This window comes from Seriola aureovittata, chromosome 15, assembly GCF_021018895.1.
Source record: "Seriola aureovittata isolate HTS-2021-v1 ecotype China chromosome 15, ASM2101889v1, whole genome shotgun sequence".
Taxonomy (NCBI): Eukaryota; Metazoa; Chordata; class Actinopteri; order Carangiformes; family Carangidae; genus Seriola; species Seriola aureovittata.
This window is the reverse complement of record NC_079378.1, coordinates 297,501-320,067: the sequence shown is the minus strand read 5'-3', so window position 1 is coordinate 320,067 and position 22,567 is coordinate 297,501. Positions and strand designations below refer to the sequence as shown.

General features: G+C 46.6%; 1 protein-coding gene across 2 annotated transcripts; it reads left to right on the top strand.

Annotated features, from left to right (window-relative positions):
* The first annotated feature begins 7,202 nt into the window (after nt 1-7,202).
* On the top strand, nt 7,203-19,588 carry LOC130182463 (dachshund homolog 2-like). Of its 2 annotated transcripts, XM_056397436.1 has the most exons (12): nt 7,203-7,938; nt 12,466-12,575; nt 15,777-15,902; nt 15,978-16,109; nt 16,215-16,369; nt 16,523-16,664; nt 16,799-16,834; nt 17,108-17,262; nt 17,625-17,772; nt 18,542-18,649; nt 18,862-18,896; nt 19,470-19,588. In XM_056397436.1, the coding sequence occupies exons 1-12, from the start codon at nt 7,382-7,384 to the stop codon at nt 19,479-19,481; spliced, it is 1,716 nt and encodes a 571-aa protein (XP_056253411.1). In that variant the 5' UTR covers nt 7,203-7,381; the 3' UTR covers nt 19,482-19,588. The 2 variants fall into 2 exon arrangements, with proteins under 2 accessions (XP_056253411.1, XP_056253413.1); XM_056397438.1 differs by lacking the exon at nt 16,799-16,834.
* The last annotated feature ends 2,979 nt before the right edge of the window (nt 19,589-22,567 follow it).

The window sequence follows — 22,567 nt, the reverse complement described above, 5'->3', positions numbered from 1 at the left end:
GCATGCACACAAACGCAGGGGGGAAGAGTCAGCTGCTAGCTTCTGTGCTAACTGGTAAAACAGATTTGTCTTGTCTCATCCTCAGGTTATTGCTCCTGTGAGTCAAGAGACTTATTCTCAATGTTGTGGAGAGACGCATGCAATGTAAGATGGAGGCCATCTTGGACAATACCAACCATCCTCTCCACAATATTCTGGCAGGACAGAGAAGCAGCTGCAGCTGCAGCAAACGTCTCATCTCACTGCAGAACAGAGAGGTTCAGGAGATCCTTTGTTCCCACTGCCATCAGACTATACAACAGCTCAGCCAAAGACAGTGGCTATAATAGACTGTAAATATAAACCAGGGCTGAAAGCAAGGAAAGTTTCTGATCCTGAAATGTGTTCAGGGGTTAACCAACTTCAGTCAGTCCACAACTGGTCTGACCACTCTGAGTTCAGACCAGATACCTCAGAGCAGATGTTGATCCAGCTGTTTCAGTGTAGATCCAGGTTCCTGGAAACCCAGCTGGGAGTCTCATCATCTACTGGAACCACTGGATCTTCTCCCTCCTTCATCTCTGTTCTTTGTACAACGTCTCACCAGATCAGAACATCAGAGTCAGGACTGAATGTAGACACTGAACACATAAAACAATATTTCAATTGAACACATGAAACATTAAAGCTACAGAGCTCACTCTCTCAGTGAGAGATAAGCTGTGTTTTTCTATAGAAACACTGAACCTGTAGTTCACCATTTATCAAACACACAGCTGATGAATCATCATCTCAGCAGCAGTTTATTCTCTTTCAGTAACAAGGTGAAAGTTACTATGAAACTTACATTTTAAACATCAGACATGTTTCTCTAACCCACAGTAAAATGATAGAACCAGCTTTACATGGCAAGAGATGAAAAGAGATGAAGTGAGGACTCAGATTTACCTCTCTCTATCTGACATCAATAAACAGAATATGTCACATTTTGATTATTTAATTACAGTCTCCCTGTTACAGTTATTTTCTCACCCGCCACCAAATGTTTTATGAATTACCATGAAAAGATAAACATGAACATACATGAAAATATACTCTCTGTTTTTAAAGAAAACTTAATTATCAATACAAAATAAAATGTACATATTAAAATAACAAAGAGGGAGGTCACACACCTGTGTGTGGCACAATAGCCAGGTGTCTAATCAATACATGACATAAAGGCTTTACTTTCCCAACTACGACCTCTTGGTATGTGAACCAGCTTCCTGCTCTGTACCTGTACCTGTACACACACAGTACCTGTACCTGTACACACACAGTACCTGTACCTGTACACACACAGTACCTGTACCTGTACACACACAGTACCTGTACCTGTACACACACAGTACCTGTACCTGTACACACACAGCACCTGTACCTGTACACACACAGTACCTGTACCTGTACACACACAGTACCTGTACCTGTACACACACAGCACCTGTACCTGTACACACACAGCACCTGTACCTGTACACACACAGCACCTGTACACACACAGTACCTGTACCTGTACACACACAGTACCTGTACCTGTACACACACAGTACCTGTACCTGTACACACACAGTACCTGTACCTGTACACACACAGCACCTGTACACACACAGTACTTGTACACACACAGTACCTGTACCTGTAAACACACAGTACTTGTACACACACAGTACTTGTACACACATAGCACCTGTACCTGTACACACACAGCACCTGTACACACACAGTACTTGTACACACACAGTACCTGTACCTGTACACACACAGTACTTGTACACACACAGTACTTGTACACACAGTACCTGTACCTGTACACACACAGTACCTGTACCTGTACACACACAGTACTTGTACACACAGTACCTGTACCTGTACACACACAGTACCTGTACCTGTACACACACAGTACCTGTACACACACAGCACCTGTACCTGTACACACACAGCACCTGTACCTGTACACACACAGCACCTGTACACACACAGCACCTGTACCTGTACACACACAGTACCTGTACACACACAGTACCTGTACCTGTACACACACAGCACCTGTACACACACAGCACCTGTACACACACAGTACCTGTACACACACAGTACCTGTACCTGTACACACACAGTACCTGTACACACACAGTACCTGTACACACACAGCACCTGTACACACACAGTACCTGTACACACACAGCACCTGTACACACACAGTACCTGTACCTGTACACACACAGTACCTGTACACACACAGTACCTGTACACACACAGCACCTGTACACACACAGTACCTGTACACACACAGCACCTGTACCTGTACACACACAGCACCTGTACACACACAGCACCTGTACACACACAGTACCTGTACACACACAGCACCTGTACCTGTACACACACAGTACCTGTACCTGTACACACACAGTACCTGTACACACACAGCACCTGTACCTGTACACACACAGTACCTGTACCTGTACACGCACAGTACCTGTACACACACAGCACCTGTACCTGTACACACACAGCACCTGTACCTGTACACACACAGCACCTGTACACACACAGCACCTGTACACACACAGTACCTGTACACACACAGTACCTGTACACACACAGTACCTGTACCTGTACACACACAGTACCTGTACACACACAGTACTTGTACACACAGTACCTGTACACACACAGCACCTGTACCTGTACACACACAGTACTTGTACACACAGTACCTGTACCTGTACACACACAGTACTTGTACCTGTACACACACAGTACCTGTACCTGTACACACACAGTACTTGTACACACAGTACCTGTACACACACAGTACCTGTACCTGTACACACACAGTACCTGTACCTGTACACACACAGTACTTGTACACACAGTACCTGTACACACACAGTACCTGTACCTGTACACACACAGTACTTGTACACACAGTACCTGTACCTGTACACACACAGTACTTGTACCTGTACACACACAGTACCTGTACCTGTACACACACAGTACTTGTACACACAGTACCTGTACACACACAGTACCTGTACCTGTACACACACAGTACTTGTACACACAGTACCTGTACCTGTACACACACAGTACTTGTACCTGTACACACACAGTACTTGTACACACAGTACCTGTACCTGTACACACACAGTACCTGTACCTGTACACACACAGTACTTGTACACACAGTACCTGTACCTGTGAGTCAGTGTTATGAGCAGCAGCTGTGTCTGTTTCAAGTTTCTGATCATCAGTTGATTGATTGATTAACTGTCTGATCAGTGAGTCACTGCTGGAGCTCTGGCAACAACTTCTTCTTCTGTGGTGCTTTCTGACTCTGCCAAGTCCTCCACACACACACACGCACGCGTGCACACACACACACACACACACACACACACACACACACGTGACGTGAGTGATGTGCAGCCAGACTCACAGACTGTTTCTTCTTGTTTCTCCTTTCTTCTTCTTAAAAAGACCAGATGGTTAAAAACTCTCCTCCTCGTCTCCTCCTCGTCTTTTCTTCGTCTCCTCCTCGTCTCCTCCTCGTCTTTTCTTCGTCTCCTCCTCGTCTCCTCCTCGTCTTTTCTTCGTCTCCTCCTCGTCTCCTCCTCGTCTCCTCCTCGTCTCCTCCTCGTCTCCTCATTGTCTCCTCCTCGTCTCCTCCTCGTCTCCTCCTCGTCTCCTCCTCGTCTCCTCATTGTCTCCTCCTCGTCTCCTCCTCGTCTCCTCCTCGTCTCCTCCTCGTCTCCTCATTGTCTCCTCCTCGTCTCCTCCTCGTCACCTCCTCGTCTCCTCCTCGTCACCTCATTGTCTCCTCCTCGTCTCCTCCTCGTCACCTCATTGTCTCCTCCTCGTCTCCTCCTCGTCTCCTCCTCGTCTCCTACTCGTCACCTCCTCGTCTCCTCCTCGTCTCCTCCTCGTCTCCTCCTCGTCTCCTCATTGTCTCCTCCTCGTCTCCTCATTGTCTCCTCCTCGTCTCCTCCTCGTCTCCTCCTCGTCTCCTCATTGTCTCCTCCTCGTCTCCTCATTGTCTCCTCCTCGTCTCCTCCTCGTCTTTTCTTCGTCTCCTCCTCGTCTCCTCCTCGTCTCCTCCTCGTCTCTTCTTCGTCTTTTCTTCGTCTCCTCCTCGTCTCCTCCTCGTCTTTTCTTCGTCTCTTCCTCGTCTCCTCCTCGTCTCTTCTTCGTCTCCTCCTCGTCTCCTCCTCGTCTCTTCTTCGTCTCCTCCTCGTCTCCTCATTGTCTCCTCCTCGTCTCCTCCTCGTCTTTTCTTCGTCTCCTCCTCGTCTCCTCCTCGTCTCCTCCTCGTCTCTTCTTCGTCTTTTCTTCGTCTCCTCCTCGTCTCCTCCTCGTCTTTTCTTCGTCTCTTCCTCGTCTCCTCCTCGTCTCTTCTTCGTCTCCTCCTCGTCTCCTCCTCGTCTCTTCTTCGTCTCCTCCTCGTCTCCTCCTCGTCTCTTCTTCGTCTCCTCCTCGTCTCCTCCTCGTCTCTTCTTCGTCTCCTCCTCGTCTCCTCCTCGTCTCTTCTTCGTCTCCTCGTCTCCTCCTCTCGTCTCCTCCTCTCGTCTCCTCCTCTCGTCTCCTCCTCTCGTCTCCTCCTCTCGTCTCCTCCTCTCGTCTCCTCCTCTCGTCTCCTCCTCTCGTCTCCTCCTCTCGTCTCCTCCTCTCGTCTCCTCCTCTCGTCTCCTCCTCTCGTCTCCTCCTCTCGTCTTTTCTTCGTCTCCTCCTCGTCTCTTCTTCGTCTCCTCCTCGTCTCCTCCTCGTCTTTTCTTCGTCTCCTCCTCGTCTCTTCTTCGTCTCCTCCTCGTCTCCTCCTCGTCTCCTCCTCGTCTCTTCTTCGTCTCCTCCTCGTCTCCTCCTCGTCTCTTCTTCGTCTCCTCCTCGTCTTTTCTTCGTCTCCTCCTCGTCTCCTCCTCGTCTCCTCCTCGTCTCCTCCTCGTCTTTTCTTCGTCTCCTCCTCGTCTCTTCTTCGTCTCCTCCTCGTCTCCTCCTCGTCTCTTCTTCGTCTCCTCCTCGTCTCCTCCTCGTCTCCTCCTCGTCTCTTCTTCGTCTCCTCCTCGTCTCTTCTTCGTCTCCTCCTCGTCTCCTCCTCCTCGTCTCTTCTTCGTCTCCTCCTCGTCTCCTCCTCGTCTCCTCCTCGTCTCCTCCTCGTCTCTTCTTCGTCTCCTCCTCGTCTCTTCTTCGTCTCCTCATTGTCTCCTCCTCGTCTCTTCTTCGTCTCCTCATTGTCTCCTCCTCGTCTCCTCCTCGTCTCCTCCTCGTCTCCTCTTTGTCTCCTCCTCGTCTCCTCCTCGTCTCCTCATTGTCTCCTCCTCGTCTCCTCCTCGTCTCCTCCTCGTCTCCTCCTCGTCTCCTCATTGTGTCCTCTTTGTCTCCTCCTGGTCTCCTCCTGGTCTCCTTGTTTCCTCCAAAGCTGTGAACCTCGTCCTCACCATGAACCCAGTGGTTGTTGAGATGTTTGTGGACAGGTGCGACTGACAGTTTATAATAAATGTACATTTAGTTTTACGTTTCACGGATCGTGTTGTAAACGTTTGTCATTAAAAGACTGAATATAACCTGAGACAGTGAAACACACCTGATAATCTCTATTCTGATCATCTATATATTTATCAATCATCTATAAATTCATCAATAATCTGTCTGGTGAAAATGATATTATTGATCCGTCATCAATTGAGGTTCGGGACCAGGATCAGGATCAGATTCAGGTCCTGGTCAGGTTCAGATTCGGGACCAGGATCAGGATCAGGATCAGATTCAGGATCAGTATCAGGACCAGGACCAGGATCAGATTCAGGACCAGGTTCAGATTCAGGTTTGGGATCAGGACCAGGACCAGGACCAGGACCAGGACCACGATCAGATTCAAGACCAGGATCAGGATCAAGACCAGGACCAGGATCAGGATCAGGATCAGGATCAGGACCAGGACCAGGACCAGGACCAGGATCAGATTCGGGATCAGGATCAGGACCAGGATCAGGATCAGGATCAGGATCAGATTCGGGACCAGGATCAGGATTGCGATCAGACTCAGGATCAGGATCAGGATCAGGACCAGGATCAGAGTCAGGACCAGAACCAAGTTCAGATTCAGGTTCGGGATCAGGATCAGGACCAGTACCAGTACCAGGACCAGGACCACGATCAGATTCAGGACCAGGATCAGTATCAAGACCAGGACAAGGACCGGGATCAGGATCAAGATCAGGATCAGAACCAGGATCAGAACCAGGATCTCCTGTGATTTGTTTGATTTCTTCTTGACTTTGATTTATGTATTGATGATGATGAACTGTTGCCACGTCGATGCTGACATGATGTAAACGTTAACTGGTTTCCACGGAGATCTTCCTTTAAACCTGGCGGTGTGCAGGAAGTGTCTGAGTCCTGGTTCAGACTGTGCGGACCGATAGATCACCTGGATGTGATGTATTCAGGTGTTTTTCTCTGACATTTAATCTGCTCTGCTCTGCAAAGGTTAATTTGATGCTTTTAATTTGATGCTGCGCTTTTAATTTGAAACTCAGCTGATGTATGAGGTGGTTTCCTTCATCACTCTGAAATTTCATGAATTTATTATCTTTACTGGAAACAGCTGAAACCAGTGACTGGAGGAGAAGCAGAGAAGATTAATAATCAATAATATTGATGGAAACTCATCAGCTGATTCAGTAACAAACAATTAAACAATAAACTATTTGATAAATCAGAAAAACATCTCAACAAGCAGATGGGTTTTATTCTTTTATAAATAATCAGCTGTCAATCATTCACCTGTTCAATTCCCCGGCCCCGCCCTCTCAGCCAATGGGACGCCTGTCCGTGTGCGGTCCCTGCCTGTGATTGGCTGGATCCTGATTGGCTCTGAGTGGGAGAGAGCGAGAGAGAGAGAGAGAGAGAGAGAGAGAGAGAGAGACAGAGGGAGACAGAGGGAGAGAGAGAGACAGAGAGAGACAGAGAGAGAGAGAGAGACAGAGAGAGACAGAGAGAGAGAGAGAGACAGAGAGAGAGAGACGGAGAGAGAGAGAGAGACAGAGAGAGAGACAGAGAGAGACAGAGAGAGAGAGACAGAGAGAGAGACAGAGAGAGAGACAGAGACAGAGACAGAGAGAGAGACAGAGAGAGAGAGACAGAGACAGAGAGAGAGACAGAGAGAGAGACAGAGACAGAGAGACAGAGACAGAGAGAGAGACAGAGAGAGAGAGAGAGCGACAGGTGCAGTGCAGAGCGACAGAGGTGGAGAGACCTTCACACAGAGCGGGACTGATCAGAGAGAGAGAGCGGAGGCTCTTCAGGCAGAGTGGCGCGAACAGAGAGAGAGACAGACGCGGGAAAATCACAGATGAACACAGAACAAAAAGAAGAGAAAGAAAACTTTTTGTTCTTCTTTATCATGGCGGGATCCTCCAACACCCCTCTGTCCGGGACCTCCACCCCGCCCATCGACCCTCTCTTCCACTCCGACCCGCCTTATAGCGCTCCTAACCCGGCCAGCTCCCCGCGGCTCCCCGCTGCTCGCCTGTCCGGAGCGTTTCTGAGCGGCGGGAGCGGCAGAGTCGCGCCCGGTGTGAACGGGACGAGAGGCGGCGGCGGCGCGGCTCCACACACCGACTGTAAGATGGTGGAGGTCCACGGGGTGAAGGTGGCGTCGTTCACGGTGAACGGCGTGGAGCTGATCTGCCTGCCGCAGGTGTTTGAGCTGTTCCTGAAGCACCTGGTGGGCGGGCTGCACACCGTCTACACCAAGCTGAAGCGGCTGGACATCAGCCCGGTGGTCTGCACCGTGGAGCAGGTCCGCGTTCTGCGGGGACTCGGCGCCATCCAGCCCGGAGTGAACCGCTGCAAGCTCATCACCAGGGCCGACTTCGAGACGCTGTACCGGGACTGCACCAACGCCAGGTGAGGCGGGTTTAGACCGGTTCAGGTGAACACAGGAAATCCTCTTAAAGAAAACAAACAAACAAACATCAGATTGAATTATTGCTATTTCACTTTTTATTGTGTCTCAGTTGTTTGTGGATCTTTTACTTTCTTACTGAATGTTTTCTCTTGAACTCAGTCCAGGTTCAGATACTGGACCAACATGAGACCAGCTGGTCTCAGATCTGAGCCTCTATCTACAGACTGGGACATTATTATTATTATTATTTATTATAGGAATAAAATCAGTTCCACACACAAAGTCAAAGGTTAGAAAACTTCAAATGGAAATAAATTGATTAGTCAAATAAAGAAATGAGAGAGGTGAGATTGAAATATTAGAGCATGATCTGAGAGTTACATATTACATATGTAGTTAAATGTCTATATCGGTAAGAACAGTATATAATACATGATATCATGTGGACAGGGTGATGAAACTAGAGCACAAATTATTTTAATGATCATTAAATAATTTTAATAATTTTAATGATTATGACTATAATATTAATTATCAATAAATCTGTTATCATCATTATTATTTTAATGATCAATAAATCTGGTATTTTCTCAGTTAATTGATCGTCTAAAAATCTGAGAGAGGAAATCTAAAGAGAAAAAACTGTCATTTTATTACAATAATATTTTGCTTTAAAGATGGTGAAAACAGTTTATTATTGATTATCTGCTGATCGATCAATCCTTCCGTCTCTGGTTTGAACATTAAAACAGAAATAAATAAAAGCCTTTAAACCGGACTGATCATTTTACTCTCTGATTATTGATCCTGATATCAGCTAATAATCAGTTCAATCTGTTTGTCAGTATGTGAACTGATGAAATGTGAATCTTCAGTGAACGACTCATTTTAACGAACTAATTGATTTTAAATTCTGTTATTTTTGTTACTTCATGATCCAACAATGTGACGGCTGATCGTCTGACAGTGAATCTGAGATCAATTAGATGATACTGAGCAACTGAGGATCAACGAAGTCAATCAAACCATAAACATTCAATTAATAAATCAATAAATCAATGAAAGGGTTAGGGTTAGACAGATACTGGTTTTGACAGTGAGAAGCTTCATCATCATCATCATCATGTCTGAAAGAGGTGAGCGGTGGTCACGGTGAGCAGGAAATGTGATCAGGTATTGATCAGATCAGAGATCAATGAGGCTGCAGCTGAAAGAGCGGGAAACGTCCGACTGAGACTCAGTGACTGAAAACAACAGTTTGACTGAAACAATGAACTCGTTATGAACAATACTTATATTATTGATTATCAACCAATCAATTATTCAACTGATCAAGTTTTAACATGTTTACATCGTTTGTGTAAATGAACTAGAGGACGATGATGTCATCATCATCATCATCATCAGAACAGAGACTGACAGGACAAACAGAACAGAGCTGAATAGACTGTGTCGTTACAGACCTCAGGCAGGAAACAAGAAACATCTGAAAAATTAATAATCATTATTATTGTGTGTGTGTGTGTGTGTGTGTGTGTGTGTGTGTGTGTGTGTGTGTGTGTGTGTGTGTGTACCATATGGACAAGTATGTTGCCAGAAGCAAAGCCTGAGGCACACAGACACACACACAGACACACACACACACACATCGGTGCTGCAGTTAGTTTGACTGAACGGACTCACCTGCAACAGGAAGCTCCTCCCCCTGTCAGATCACACCTGTGTGTCACTTCTCTTCCATCAGGCATCTGTTTGGTCCATCCAGGCCACTGTAGCTTCACTCCCACTGAACCGTCCTGTTGACACACATCATCAGTCAGGGGATTGATACATGGGCACCAGGTGTCAACATTTTTACGGATCCAGTTTATTTTAAAATCCAGGTGAGAAACGCCAGCCATAAGGTCCTAATTTACACCTGACACCCCTAATATGGGATTCTGGGTACTGTGGGAGCCTGGTACTGTGGGAGCCAGGGTACTTAGGATTGTGGGTACTGTGGGAGCCTGGTACTTAGGATTGTGGGTACTGTGGGAGCCTGGTATTGTGGGAGCCAGGGTACTTAGGATTGTGGGTACTGTGGGAGCCTGGTACTGTGGGAGCCAGGGTACTTAGGATTGTGGGTACTGTGGGAGCCTGGTACTTAGGATTGTGGGTACTGTGGGAGCCTGGTACTGTGGGAGCCAGGGTACTTAGGATTGTGGGTACTGTGGGAGCCTGGTACTGTGGGAGCCTGGTACTGTGGGAGCCTGGTACTGTGGGAGCCTGGTACTTAGGATTGTGGGTACTGTGGGAGCCTGGTACTGTGGGAGCCTGGTACTGTGGGAGCCTGGTACTGTGGGAGCCTGGTACTGTGGGAGCCTGGGTACTTAGGATTGTGGGTACTGTGGGAGCCTGTGGTACCAGGTCTGGTTCAGGGAGTCCTTCTGTCCTTGTGTAACCAGAATGAGTCCAGTAGGTTCTGGGGGACTGTACCAGGTTTCATCCTGTTGCAGATTCAGTTAGCTTCATACAGACAGCCTCACTGCTAACAACAGCAGAACTGCTAACACCACGGTCACCACGGTTACCACAGTCACCAGGGTCACCACGGTTACCACAGACACCACAGTGTGTGTGTTAAACTACACTGGTGTTTTTCCTGACTCAGAGGGACGTACAACACTTTTATCACAGTGACTCGATCCTGCGTCTGAGGGGAGGGGCTAAGATACAGTGAGGGGAGGGGCTAAGATACAGTGAGGGGAGGGGCTAAGGCACACACGGTGAAACAGGAAGCAGAGCAGAGAAACACCAAACACACACACACACACACACACACACAGTCTTTACGCCAGTTGAAATTTGTTTGTGTTGCCTCCAGGTGTGTGTGTGTGTGTGTGTGTGTGTGTGTGTGTGTGTGTGTGTATAATCACATGTAGGTAGATTACTGCTGAATGTGGATCAAAATGTTTTTCTGTTATGATAAAATTATGTAAATGAGCCTCAACTAATTATGGATTTAACAAAAAGAGGCCATGTGTGTGTGTGTGTGTGTGTGTGTGTGTGTGTGTGTGTGTGACAAGTGTTAAATTAGGAATGACAGTGAGGAAATCAGTTTAACTGTGGTACAGGCTGTTTTTGTTAATCAGCTTTAATCTCCTGATTCTTATTAAAGTGATGTGTGTGTGTTTGGACTGTAAACCTTCTCTCAGTTCAGGGAGGAAAATCCTACTGGAGTCTATACACACACACACATATATGTGTGTGTATATATATATATATACACACACACACACATATATGTGTGTATATACACACACACACATATATATACTACCCTAACCCTATATCACAGGGTGTGTGTGTTTGTGTTAACTGAACTGAACACACACACGCTCAGCTGTGTCAATGACTCTGATGCTCTGGAGTAAATCACACGTTGTCGAGGGCAACCATATTGTCTGCACAATTTATAGTCTCTCTCTCTCTAATACACACGCTCTGTCTTCAATCACAAATTAAGACCTATTCTGTGTGTGTGTTAGATAAAAGACATTTTGTCTCAATTTAATTAAGTGTGGAAACACACACATACTGTACACACACGCACACACACACACACACACACGCACACACACACACACACACACTGTACTGAGGAATTTAATTTACTGTGTGTGTGGGCGGGTTGTCTTGTACCTGTCAATCAAACACTGACCTGTGTGTACCCCCAACACTGTCATTGTGTGTGTGTGTGAGCGTGTGTGTGTGTGTGTGTGTATGTGCTCATAAACAGCAGCAAGTTTGGGCAGGTACAGTAACCATGGCAACCGGCCATGTCGTCAGTCCCACAGACATGTTTGTAATCTGATTACTTTGATTTTTCACTGATGTTATTAGTTGTTTTGAGGTAACCATGGTAGCCAAGTCATTTTTTTCATTTTATTGTGAAACTGATTTGTTTTTGTTTCATGTTGAGAATAAACCTGATAAATGAGCTGTTTTTATTTATTATTTACATCAGACATTATTTTTATATTTCATATAAATTATATTAAGGTTGAAATAAACATGTTCAGCTCTTTTATTATATAATTCAGTTTATTTTGAACAGTTTAATTAAATTTATAGTCGTCACTTTTTACAGTGTAAAACATTAAAGACAAGATAAATCAAACAATTTAAATCTGTAATGTGATATTTATATATATATATATATATATATATATATATATTTCACCTCCTTCAGTTTCCTTGTATCAGACCAACTGTGCGTCTCCTAAAAATCTTCCACAGGGACGATCGACACTGAACATAAAGGCCTTGAGGAGAGAGAGAGATGAAACAGATTAATTCATGAAATTAAAACATGAGATTAACCTGGAACATTAAGACTGGGGGGGGGCAGTATTGATTAATTATTGATGTCTGTTGAACTCTGCATTGGCTCTTTTTATTTAAGGTGGATACTCTCCAGTCTTTTAAGGCGGTCAGCAGATTTATTTAAGGGGCCACCCCGCTGTGTTTTTCACTTTCTCTCTCAGCTCTCGACCAGGTCGACCTCCGAAGAGGACCCTTGGCGTGGCCACAATGACTGATGGCTCCAGGCTCCTCCCACACGGTCTGCTAAGCCCCGCCCTGCTCTCACAAACCGGTGAGTATGACAAACAGCTACGTTTCTACGTGAAACTGTAAAGACATCGTTTTGGACGAACAAGTTCCTGTGATTTGAGAGCCAGTATGAAAACTGCAGGGGGAGGAGTCAGGGGGAGGAGTCATGTGACAGTGATGATGACAGCTGATGACGTGTTGTGTTCAGTGTCATCACTGTAATAATTGTTCATGCGCTTCAACAGCAGGTTGAACTTTTTGTGTGTGTGTGTGATTAAAGCTATAATTAGCATGTTTAATTAGCAGATGTCAAAATGACTGACAGATTAGAGTCTCACCCGAAGCACTGTTTGTATGTGTGTGTGTGAGTGTGTGAGTGTGTGTGTGTGTTGCTTCGGGCGACACGTAAAGAATTTTATCTCTGTAAAGAAAATCTTCTTAAGAAAACCAAGTGACATGACAGTGGGATCTGCCCTCTGATTGGATGTTTCCACACAGATGACATCATATGTGATGTTCAGTACTGACGCCACCTAAAGATGGAGACGGGTCCTGGTCCTGAGGCAGGTATTCATAGTCTCATTTAGAGTCTGTGCAGCTGCGTTGTTAATGTGAGCCACATACTGACCTTTGACCTCCGTCACCTTCCTGACAGACCTGACAGCTTAATGAAAACACACACTACAACACACACACACCGTTTTTTATTAAAAATACTCAAACTGGCACATTTCTTGACTGAGGTCAGAGACAGAGAGATCAAAGGAACAAGAAAATGATTAACTCTGCGCACACACACACACACACGCACACATACACACACACACACACAAGCACGCACACACACACACACACACACACACACACACACACAACACACACACACACACACACACATACGCACTTAATTAAAATGTTGTAAAGGTTGAGTGTAAACTGAGGGTCAGGTCTCGTGGATAACCAACCACGTCCTCAGATAACCAACTGTATAACCAGAGTACTCTGATATACGACAAAGAGAAGCATTAAAACCTGCAGCAACACACAGGAACCAACCAACGTTATCTAAAAATGACTGAACAGCTGCTGACCTCTGGGAGGCGACCCTCTGAACGACTTAGTAAAAAGCTCGTTAGCTTCAACTTATCCTGATTCAACAATCAACAGAATCCCAGCAGCTGGTGTTGGAAATGTAGAAAAACTACCTGAGATGGAAGCCATTGTTAACTGTCTACGGTCTGCACCCACCGTTCTCCTGGAACAGGTGGAAGACCTCGACATCAGATCCAGGCATTCTGATTTGTTGTTGTCAGCAACCCTCCAGAGATGACACGCCCACCGCTCGCCGGTCTGAGACCTGTTGATACCGATGGGCTGGAACTGAGAACCTTCATCGTCAAGTTCCTCTGTTTGCAGGAGGAAGAGAGTGTTGGACCCGACCCTGTGAAGAGCCTTACATAATGTTTGTTAGGATTTGGTGCTATAAAAACTAGAATCAGGGCCTGGTGGTTGTATCCTGCTCCACTCGACTAGTCTCAGGTCACATCCTGTTTATCCGCAGTCAAACAGCTTCATATGAATTATCAACCATTTGTGTGACATTTTGTCATAGTTTCTGTGTAAAGTCTTGAATAATGGCTAAAAAGTGTTTTCTAAGGTCACTGTGACCTTGACCTTTGACCTTTAATCACCACAGTCTAATCAGTTCGTCCTCGAGTCCAAAGGGACATTTATGTAAATTTGAAGGGATTCCCTTGAGGAGTTGTGGAGATATTGCGTTGTGAAAATGTGAAAATGACCAAACCTTGTGTTTTTGGAGCTTTACTGCTTCGTCATACTTTAACTTAGAAACATGGTTGGAACTTGAAATTGGTCACAAGACTTGAGACTTTCTTTGGTTAAATCAGCATTTTGACAGTTATTATGGTTTTCAAGAAATCCGTATCCGTAGAGATTTTATGTGGGACTGGGGGTGTTGGGGTAACATTAAAGATATTGTGTGTTGTATTTCATTTTACCTGTTAAATGATTCTTTGTGTTTGGTCGACACATCAGTGCAGCTCTAACATTAATCAGTAAAGTATGAATGGACTCTGGCAGACAGGTGGAGGCGATGACTGATGGTTTTTATCAGCGACACTCTGCAGCGTCTCTTCAGGTCAAAGCTTCTAACAGCACGAAACCAAACTGATGAATGTGTTTCTGTAAAACTGAGATGAAATAAAACCTTGTTTATCCTCCGCTGCTCAGACAGGAAACAGCTGTTTCCAGTGACAGTCAGAAAGAAAATGATGAATTTATCAAACTGACGTTTTATTTACTGCTTGTGTGTGCACATCTGTGTGTGTGTGTGTGTATGTGTGTGTGTGGGTGTGTGTGTGTGTGTGTGTGTGTGCTTTACAAGCAGTGTTGCGTTGTATTTCCTGTTTGGGGGTTTCACCACCTGAGAGCTTCCTGTAATAGACTCTGTGGTTTGAGAAATTAAAATATATGTTTTGTATTTAAGTAGAGAAGAAGAAGTCCACGACCTCCTCGTTAAAATGCAGGAGCCTGAGTCTACCTGGACGGGTCTTAATATACCTGCAGTTCAACAAAATGAACAAACAAACACATTATTCATTTAAAATGTGAAAATTTACTGTGCTAATGCTAACCACCTGCTTCCAGTCTTTATGCTAAGCTAAGTTAGCACCCTGTGGACTCCTCTGTGCTGGACACCTTCAGAGCTGAAACACTGACTGATCTGGATTCTGCTCCAAAGTCTCCTGACATTAAATGTTCCAGTTTTAGAAGAACCTGCGGGGAACATGAGAACACAGACAAAAACGTTCTGTGTTTTTGTTCATGAGGAGGTATTTAATGAGCTGGGGGGGGGGGGGGCATCCCTCGTTAATTCTAATTGAATTAATTAGAATAGGCAATTAATTGGGCCAAGTGGCTGCAGGGAGAGAGGTGGTCGAGAGACACTGACAGTCACTGGAGACTCTCAGGCTGCCAGAGTTATTAATTATTGATCAATCAGCAGCTGAAAACATGGAGCTTGTCTGAACACAGGGAAAATATATGAAGGTCATGTGACCTGTGACGACTCCTCCAACACAACGACACTGTTACAGCTGTGATGAACCATGCAACCTGTGGGGGGCGCCAACAGGACTCAACTAAATCATTACATCATAAGTCCTGACATGGTCTGGGTCCTGTGGCGCCCCCATCAGGACACACTGACCTCCGCTCTCTGCAGGTCTGACGGCGGCAGCGATGGCGGAGGCTCTGAAGCTGCAGAAGATGAGGATGATGATGGGTTTCCATGGAAACAGCAATCAGCAGCGATATCACAACGGAGCCGAGTCTGAGAACGACGACACAGGTACAACTGCGATGTGACATTATCAAATGACATCATCAGGCAGGTCTCCTCCTCTCATCGTCTTCTCTCCTGTAGGAGGAAGTGAAGGATCCTGGGAGAAGGAGCAGCGTCTCCTCCCTCCTCCCTCCTCAGTTGTGGCACCTCCTGCTGGTTCAGCGTCTCTCCATCTCAGCACTCTGCAGCAACACAGCTCCCTATTGGCCAACCGTGAGTCACAGCTCTGATTGGATACCCGATCACTGCTAGCTTAGCATCATAGCACATCAGTGGTTTACTTTCTCCCTGTATTTCTCTGTGGGTCGGGCTCCTCAGGTTTGTCCAACATTCCTTTTATGGTCATGCCACACCCCCTTCTCCCTGTGGGCCTGCCCCCTGCCAGCGTCGCCATGGCAATGAACCAGATGAGTCAGCTAAGCGGTTTGGCAAACATGGCTGCCGTGTCTCAGGTCCAGACTGAAGAGGGCAAGGTGATAGCTAACACTGCTAATGCTAACATTGACAATGATAACAGACCTAATGCTAGCATGTTGTATGCTAATTAAGTTGATAGTAAAAGTGGTACTGCTAGTTTTAAGTTCTAATGCTAACAGCGCGAATGCTAACTCCTCCATTATGTTCAGGAGTCTCCTCGAGGAAGCCCCTCCCCCTGCCCCTCCCCCAGTGATGATGAGCTCCACCCACTGGAACCAACCAGCCAATCACCTTCGAGAGCATCTTCATCATCGTCATCATCACCTCCTCCTGCACACGTACCAGAGCTCGGTCAGCGCACACACACACACACACACACAAACACTGTATCAATCAATCAATAATCAATGTATGATTTAGCTTTTACATGTATTCATATCGTGTGTGTGTGTGTGTGTGTGTGTGTGTGTGTGGGGACTCCACAGGTGAGATCAGTGACAACATGAAGGTGAAGGATAGAGGTAGGAGTGTGTCAGTGTGTTGGTGTGTGTGTACTTGTGGGGACGCAGCAGATGGCGTCTTCACTCATCTTTTATTTATCATCTCCTTCCTGTCCTTACTCATGCCTCCTTGCCTCTTTTCCTTGTCTCCTCTCTCCTTCTCTCTGTGTGTTTTGAGCTCAAACACACAGACGGTCCTCACAAAGATACAAAGAGCAGACACACAGCTTCTCCTACAGACCTCATTAAATATTCATGAGGTTGTTGCTTTGCTTCCCTTGTTCTTACCTGCAGATAACATGGTGCCCCTCCCCCTCCTCAAACCGACCTATGAGAAGCTGCCACTCACCTCTCAGTCACTGACAATCAACCACTCAAACCCCCCCTTCGCCCCATTTCTATTGGCTGAGGGTCTGTCGTCCATGGAGACGCTGCTGACCAACATACAGGTGAGAGAGACGGCGGGAACTCGTCCTGTCATTCTCCACCCTGATCCATGATAATGAGGATGATGATGAGGATGATGATGAGGATGATGATGAGGATGAAGATGATGATGAAGATGATGATGAAGATGTGATGATGATGAGGATGATGATGATGAGGATGATGAGGATGATGATGATGTTGATGATGAGGATTATGATGAGGATGATGATGATGAAGATGATGAGGATGATGATGATGTTGATGAGGATTATGATGATGATGATGATGATGAAGATGATGATGAAGATGATGATGAAGATGATGAGGATGATGATGATGAGGATGATAATGATGAAGATGACAGGTCCTCTGTGGTTCTCAGGGTCTCCTGAAGGTGGCGGTGGAGAGCGCTCGCTCTCAGGACAAACACAACCAGCTGGAGAGGAAAGAGTTAAAACTGGAGCTGGAGCGAGAAAGAGACGCTCGCCAGGTGCTCCAGAAACAGCTGAGCTCCGAACTGCAGAGCAGAGGTGAGACAGGTCAACAGAGGTGAGACAGGTGACCAGAGGGGAGACAGGTGACCAGAGGGGAGACAGGTGACCAGAGGGGAGACAGGTGAGACCACAGGTGAGACAGGTGACCAGAGGGGAGACAGGTGAGACAGGTGACCAGAGGTGAGACAGGTCAGACCAGAGGGGAGACAGGTGAGACCACAGGTGAGACAGGTGACCAGAGGGGAGACAGGTGAGACAGGTGACCAGAGGTGAGACAGGTGACCAGAGGTGAGACAGGTCAGACCACAGGTGAGACAGGTGACCAGAGGGGAGACAGGTGACCAGAGGGGAGACAGGTGAGACCACAGGTGAGACAGGTGACCAGAGGTGAGACAGGTGACCAGAGGGGAGACAGGTGACCAGAGGGGAGACAGGTGAGACCACAGGTGAGACAGGTGACCAGAGGGGAGACAGGTGAGACAGGTGACCAGAGGTGAGACAGGTGACCAGAGGTGAGACAGGTGACCAGAGGTGAGACAGGTGACCAGAGGGGAGACAGGTGAGACAGGTGACCAGAGGGGAGACAGGTGACCAGAGGGGAGACAGGTGACCAGAGGGGAGACAGGTGACCAGAGGTGAGACAGGTCAACAGACCAGAGGTAATTTTTTTCTACATAAAACTGTAAATATAGAAATCTCAGTTTTGTGTGTCTCCTTGTCTTCTTGTCTCCTCGACTCCTTGTCTCCTCGTGACCTCGACTCCTTGTCTCCTCGTGACCTCGTCTCCTTGTCTCCTGGTCCTCAGTGTCGATCCAGAGGAGGCTGAAGAAGGAGAAGAAGGCAAAGAGGAAGCTGCAGGAGGCGTTGGACTTTGAGTCGAGGAGGAGGGAGCAGGTGGAGCGAGCGCTCACAGGTGAGCAGATTCACCTGTGTCCACGCCTCTTCTCATCATCCATGATCAGCTGATTATTTCTGATTCATTAATCGAGACAACATCAGGACAGATGTTCACTTCTAACCCCAAATATTATAGGTCGTCACAGTGACGAGTAATTAATCAGAGAAAAACTATAATCAATCAATAATGATCAATAATCAAAATGAATGTGTTCTATTGTTTTTCAGACGCTGTGAATCCAGAGAGAGAGAACACACACAAGGTGAGAGAGAGAGAGACAGAGACACAGAGAGAGAGAGACAGAGAGAGAGAGACAGAGACACAGAGAGAGAGACAGAGAGACAGACAGAGAGAGAGACACAGAAAGAGAGAGAGAGAGAGACACAGATAGAGACAGAGAGAGGAGAGAGACAGAGACACAGAGAGAGACAGACAGAGAGAGAGACAGACAGAGAGAGAGAGAGAGACACAGATAGAGACAGAGAGAGGAGAGAGACAGAGACACAGAGAGAGACAGACAGAGAGAGACACAGAAAGAGAGAGAGAGAGAGACACAGATAGAGACAGAGAGAGAGAGAGACAGACAGAGTCGACTGTGAAATTGAATCAGGGAAACAATCAGACTGAACAGCAGAACTAAACTATGTGTGTGTGACGGGGTCAGACCCTCTTGTCAGAGTCCAGAACCAGAACCAGAACCAGATCTAGAGGGAGGAAGGGGAGGAGAGGAGAGAGGAGAGAGGAGGGGGAGGAAGAGGGGGAGGGAGAGGGGGAGGGAGAGGGGGAGGGGCTGTTTGTACCTGAGTGAAATTAAAGAAACTGTTTGTTTCTGCAGAGAACAGAGTGACCACATTTCCACTCCTCTTCTGAGACCTGACAGGGATGAACTGATGGAGGGATGAAGAGGAGGAAGGATGAACTGATGGAGGGATGAAGAGGAGGAAGGATGAACTGATGGAGGGATGAAGGGGAGGAAGGATGAACTGATGGAGGGATGAACTGATGGAGGGATGAACTGATGGAGGGATGAAGGGGAGGAAGGATGAACTGATGGAGGGATGAACTGATGGAGGGATGAAGGGGAGGAAGGATGAACTGATGGAGGGATGAAGGGGAGGAAGGATGAACTGATGGAAGGATGAACTGATGGAGGGATGAACTGATGGAGGGATGAAGGGGAGGAAGGATGAACTGATGGAGGGATGAAGAGGAGGAAGGATGAACTGATGGAGGGATGAAGGGGAGGAAGGATGAACTGATGGAGGGATGAACTGATGGAGGGATGAACTGATGGAGGGATGAACTGATGGAGGGATGAAGAGGAGGAAGGATGAACTGATGGAGGGATGAAGAGGAGGAAGGATGAACTGATGGAGGGATGAAGGGGAGGAAGGATGAACTGATGGAGGGATGAACTGATGGAGGGATGAACTGATGGAGGGATGAAGGGGAGGAAGGATGAACTGATGGAGGGATGAAGGGGAGGAGGGATGAACTGATGGAGGGATGAAGGGGAGGAGGGATGAACTGATGGAGGGATGAAGAGGAGGAAGGATGAACTGATGGAGGGATGAACTGATGGAGGGATGAAGGGGAGGAAGGATGAACTGATGGAGGGATGAAGGGGAGGAAGGATGAACTGATGGAAGGATGAACTGATGGAGGGATGAACTGATGGAGGGATGAAGAGGAGGAGGGATGAAGAGGAGGAAGGATGAACTGATGGAGGGATGAAGGGGAGGAAGAGAACTGAACTTTCTGAAAAAGAAAAACAAGAGGAAGTAAAGACTCAAAATCCCATCAGCCACCTCTCCATCTGCTTCCTGTTTTTATTGAAGATTTCTTACTGTTGTTATTATTATTATTGTTATTATTATTATTAAAGCAAAGTATTGTGTCAGCCTGAAGGGGGAGAGGCTGAAACTACCTGTCACATGACCACCTGTGATGTCATCAGGTGGAATACTTTGGAGCTGTAGAGTCCTCAGTCCGGCCTCTGGACCTGAACTGGTTTAAACCTGAGAACAGGTGCTGAGTGTTCCCACCTGTAGGGGGCGGAGTCACACCTGATTTAATGTTTCTTCACTAATGTAAAACTGTGATCTGTTCCAGTACTACTGCAATACTACAATACTGTAGTAGTACTGTAGTGGAGCTACAGTGACTGTTAATTGGGGCTGACAGGTCTTAACGAACGCTGATGTTTAACGACGTCGTAAACGCTGCAGCTGTTGTAAGATCTCAGAGGTGATGTCATCATGTACTGTGGTGCAGTGTGACATCACAGGTCTGATCTGGTTCTAATCTTTAACGAGTTTCAAGTTTAAATTCTACATGATGTCACACTTAACGAGGAAGGTGACGACTGTTGCTTAACGAGTGTCACAGCTAATTGGCTGATGGTGTTCCACTGTACAGTTTCATTATCATTAACATTATTATTCCTTTTTGTTTGATGATGTAAAAACTGATCAAATCAATAATCAACCCATTTGATTCTGAGGCGTCGTTAATTCGTTTCCACTGCAGGAACCTCAGTCTGTAATCTGGTTCTACACAGAACTGGAACTTTAAGAACCTTTAACGTCTCTGAGGTTCTTCTGTTTGAGGTGGAGATGATATTATTGATTATTGAGGTTTGTGGTTCTATGTACGATACAAAGAAACCTCAGAACATGTGGAAGCCAATACTGACGGAACCTGGTGATTCTCTGTCAGAGAACCGACGGTTCTGCAGCTTTAAGGTTTAAACATTAACAGTTCCACTCTGACTTCATGTTCCCAGTGCTGGTGATCTGTACTGGTCGTACTGGTTGTACTGGTCTGACCAGTGTTACAGTGGATCCTCTACCAGTCCAACTGGGACAATCAAGACATGTACTGGTGTAAATGGTAACAGTGTGTATCTGTACTGGTCAGGATGTAGACCAGTGAAGTGTACTGGTTTAGTCCTGGTCCAGGTCTGACGGAATTTAACTTGAGTTTTTTTTTTTACAGCGTAAAAGAAGAAGCGAAGAAACACTGTAAAAAATAAAATACAACAAACTTCAGTTTCTGTCTGCTCTATGTTCACACACACACAGCTGAGAGAGAGAGTGTGTGTGCGTGTGTGTGTGTGTGTCAGAAACAGCCCAGTGTGATCTGATTGGTCAGCTCTGTCAGTGAAGTCGACCAATCAGAGGGTTTGATGATAGATACTGAGATACCGGATTATAATGATCTGACCTTTGACCTCGCACAGAAACTCCATCTGTACTAGTCCTCCTGTACTGGTCCATCTGTACTGGTCCTGTACTGGTCCATCTGTACTGGTCCTGTACTGGTCCATCTGTACTGGTCCTCCTGTACTGGTCCTGTACTGGTCCATCTGTACTGGTCCTGTACTGGTCCTGTACTGGTCCATCTGTACTGGTCCTCCTGTACTGGTCCTGTACTGGTCCTGTACTGGTCCATCTGTACTGGTCCTGTACTGGTCCTGTACTGGTCCTGTACTGGTCCTGTACTGGTCCATCTGTACTGGTCCTGTACTGGTCCTGTACTGGTCCATCTGTACTGGTCCTGTACTGGTCCATCTGTACTGGTCCTGTACTGGTCCTGTACTGGTCCTGTACTGGTCCTGTACTGGTCCAGTGTTCAGCTCTGAGTTGAGAAGAACAAGTTTTAACTAAATGAGCAACAAATGTTTTCCAGTCAAACCTGAGGGAGTGTGTTTCCTGTGACCAGCAGGTGGAGCTGATTCTCAGTCGATGAAATGTGTTGAGTTCATATGTGAACTGAAGTCAAACACTGGAGATTATCAACCAGGTGAACAGGTGAACAGGTGCACAGGTGCACAGACAGCAGCTGTCTTCATGATGACCAGCAGACACTCGGGACCAAACAGGAAGTCTTACAGTGCGCTCTCAGCTTGTGGTGTCACTCACTGAGAACCTC